The following is a 3,008-nucleotide window of genomic DNA, read 5'->3' as shown; positions in this document are numbered from 1 at the left end:
TACTTCTTTTTGTAAAGTAGAAAAAAAAAAAAAAAAGAGTTAATCAAGAAGAAGACAGATTTTTCTCTCCTTTGAACATTTCTGCCTTTTATCTTTAATTTATCACCACCAATGAATACATACAACATTCATTGGCTACGGTAAGGGCCATAATGGAGGGCAGTGGAGACAGAAAGTGTTCTGTGTATTTAATGCTCTCCTCCCCCATTTCTGCAAGTAAACCATTTTTATAACTGCTGAGAGAAAAGCACTCCTTTAAGCTATTTTACTTCTTGTTTTTATTGCAAACAGAACAAACACATAAACCATGACACCCACCATCTTGAGCTTTGAAATATGAAAGACAAGGGAAAAGCTACTTTGGGAAGAAAGATGAAGCTTTTGGGAGGAGAGATGAAACAGCAAAGTTCAAAGATTAATGCTACATAGACAAATTGAAATCTAAAGTGGAAGTTTGGACAATAGTAATCAAAATGAATGATAACAGAAAGCCAGTGGAAGGGAAACATTTGAGGCAACAAGCTGAACTGGTTCAACCAAATAAGATGGCTATCTTGTCTTGCGTCTAATGCTGTTTATACAGCATGAATATAAGGCACTCCCTGTCATACTCAGAGAAAAAGAAAACGGTCTCCCCAGAATTTATCATCATTTTTATATTTAGTTAAATTAATTATCCACATAATTCTAAGCAAGGAAAATTAGGGTTGACTTTTTTGGTCAATTTTTCAAGATTCCCAGGCGTGGAATGTTTCAAACAATATCAAAGTCCAAGATTTTTTACAGCCTCAAGAATTTTCACCTCCCAAGTATAAATCTAGACAAATACATTCAAACCATCAAAATAAAGCTAGAAAATCTTACTTTGGTACAGTGTCTGTGTATCAGTTATTTTAAAATATATATTATCTTACCTGGAAAATGCTGCAATATTATCAGCCAGTGTTTCCTGATCATTTGCCCCAGACCTGTAATAGTCATATACAGACTTTTGCAGTACTGATTTAGCATGTTGTTCATAATCATTGATACATATTAGCCGAGGAAACATTTTTTGCAGATGATTGCAACTCCAGTTTTTCTCTTTCTGCATTGCTTTCAACATCCTGACAGTTCCATTATTTGCCAATCATTAATAGACTTTTTTTCAAAGTTCAGATTTAGTTCTCTATTGCTTACAACAAAGTGAGCAAACATACGCTTAGACTTTGAAATTTCATTTGCAGGCTGTTTGCCAAAGAACAGCTACACTTAAGTTACAAGGAGTTGGGGTTGGGGAGATAGCAGAAGAGAATTAATAAAACTAGTTGCCTTCTAATCAACTCTGACTCATGGCCATCCCATGTGTATCACAGCAGAACTGTGCTCCTAAGGCTTTTCAGTGGCCAACTTTTTGGAAAGAGATCTCAAGACCTGTCTTCCAAGGCCTCTCTTGGTGGACTCGAACCTCCCAACTTTCAGTTATTAGCTGAGTGCACTAACTGTTTCCACCACCCAGGAACTCCAGAAGGGAATTAGGTGTCTGGTTTTAGAGTTGTGTGGAAAAAGGCAAAGGAATGAGTTAAAAGTTAAGGACTTAGAGAAATCCTTTCATGAAACCTTCCTTGGCTTAGCTCTACCTAAGTCTGCTTCTTTCTATACCATACATAAGTGTCTTTGCTTTTTGCTTGGTATCCAGGAGAGTTGCACACTCATTTTTCTTCCATGTTTGGGTCATACCCAGCTGTGACAAAGAGTTCATGAAGTAAGTGAGGTATCCTGTAAATATAGGGCTTCTAAACCAAGAAACCAAACTTACTGCCATCCAGTTGATTCTGACTCATAGCAATCTCTCCTTGGGTTTCCCAGGCAGTATCTCTACCGAAGTAGATTGCCCTGTCTTCCTTCTGAGGAGTGGCTGGTGGGTTTGAACTGCCAACCTTCTGGCTAGCAGTCAAATGTCTTAGGCACTATGCCACCAGAGCTCCCACTCTACACAATAAGGCCTCTACACAATATGAAATTCAGCTGATTGTAAACATTTGACTTTAACAAGGAATATAAAGGCCAAATTTAAAATTAGTTCTTAAAAAGCCTCATTTGTCCAAGGAAGATATATAAATGGCCAAAAACACATGAAAAGATGTTCAATGTCATTAGTCATTAGGAAAATGTAAATGAAAGCCACAATGAGATACCACTTTATACCTACTGTTGTTGTTAGTGCCATCGAGTCGGCTCTGACTCATACTGACCCTATCTGTGTAAAACAGAAAGAAACACTACCTGGTCCTGACCAGTCTCAAAATCCTTGCTATACATGAGTCCATTGTTGCAGCCACTGTGTCAATCCATCTTGTTGATGGCTTCCTCTTTTTCATTCACCCTCCACTATATGAAACATGATATCCTTCTCCAGGGAATGATCCCTTCTGACAACATGACCAAAGTTGGTGAGATGAAGTCTGGCCATTCTCGCTTCCAAGGAGCATTCTGGCTGCACTTCATCCAGAACAGATTTGTTAATTCCTCTGGTAGTCCATGGTACTACATATATATATATATAAAGCAGACCACATTCCCAAGGAAACTCCCTTTCAACTGACTAACTGCTCACAGCATATCCCACCATGGAGGTGACTACCTTACATCCGATCACATCATGAAAATGAATACATTGCAGCTGCTTAAACCACTCAAAATCATGGTCCAGCCAAGATGACACACACCATTACTATCACAGTTGCCCAATATGGTGAAAGCAATTAAGTTTACTGAACTGTACATTTAAAAAGATAAAATGAGAAAAAAAAAATAAAAAGTGTTACATATATTTTACCACAATGGAAAAAAAAGTCTCATTTTTCTCTGGAGCAGATATAGAAAGGTGCTATCCCAGAATGCATTGTGTTCTCAATTCAGGAACAGTTCTCAATTTTAAAACACCTGGGGAAGATTTGGGGTGGTAAGACATGACTGGGAAAGCCAGACCTGGGTATCAACCTTGACTGATACCTGGGTATCAATAA

The 3,008-nt window shown here is 38.0% G+C and overlaps 1 protein-coding gene across 1 annotated transcript in view; it reads right to left on the bottom strand.

The window, feature by feature from the left end:
• Positions 1-1,051, bottom strand: part of HAO1 (hydroxyacid oxidase 1) — a 93,023-nt gene extending 91,972 nt beyond the window's left edge. Inside the window, exon 1 of the mRNA XM_007955980.2 lies at positions 915-1,051. Within this exon, the coding sequence (XP_007954171.2) occupies positions 915-1,051 (137 nt within the window). The remainder of the gene's footprint in view (positions 1-914) is intronic.
• Positions 1,052-3,008: the final 1,957 nt, after the last annotated feature.

This window comes from Orycteropus afer, unplaced genomic scaffold, assembly GCF_000298275.1.
Source record: "Orycteropus afer afer isolate SDZICR_OR568_19922 unplaced genomic scaffold, OryAfe1.0 scaffold00567, whole genome shotgun sequence".
Taxonomy (NCBI): domain Eukaryota; kingdom Metazoa; phylum Chordata; class Mammalia; order Tubulidentata; family Orycteropodidae; genus Orycteropus; species Orycteropus afer.
This window is presented reverse-complemented; position numbering and strand designations above follow the sequence as displayed.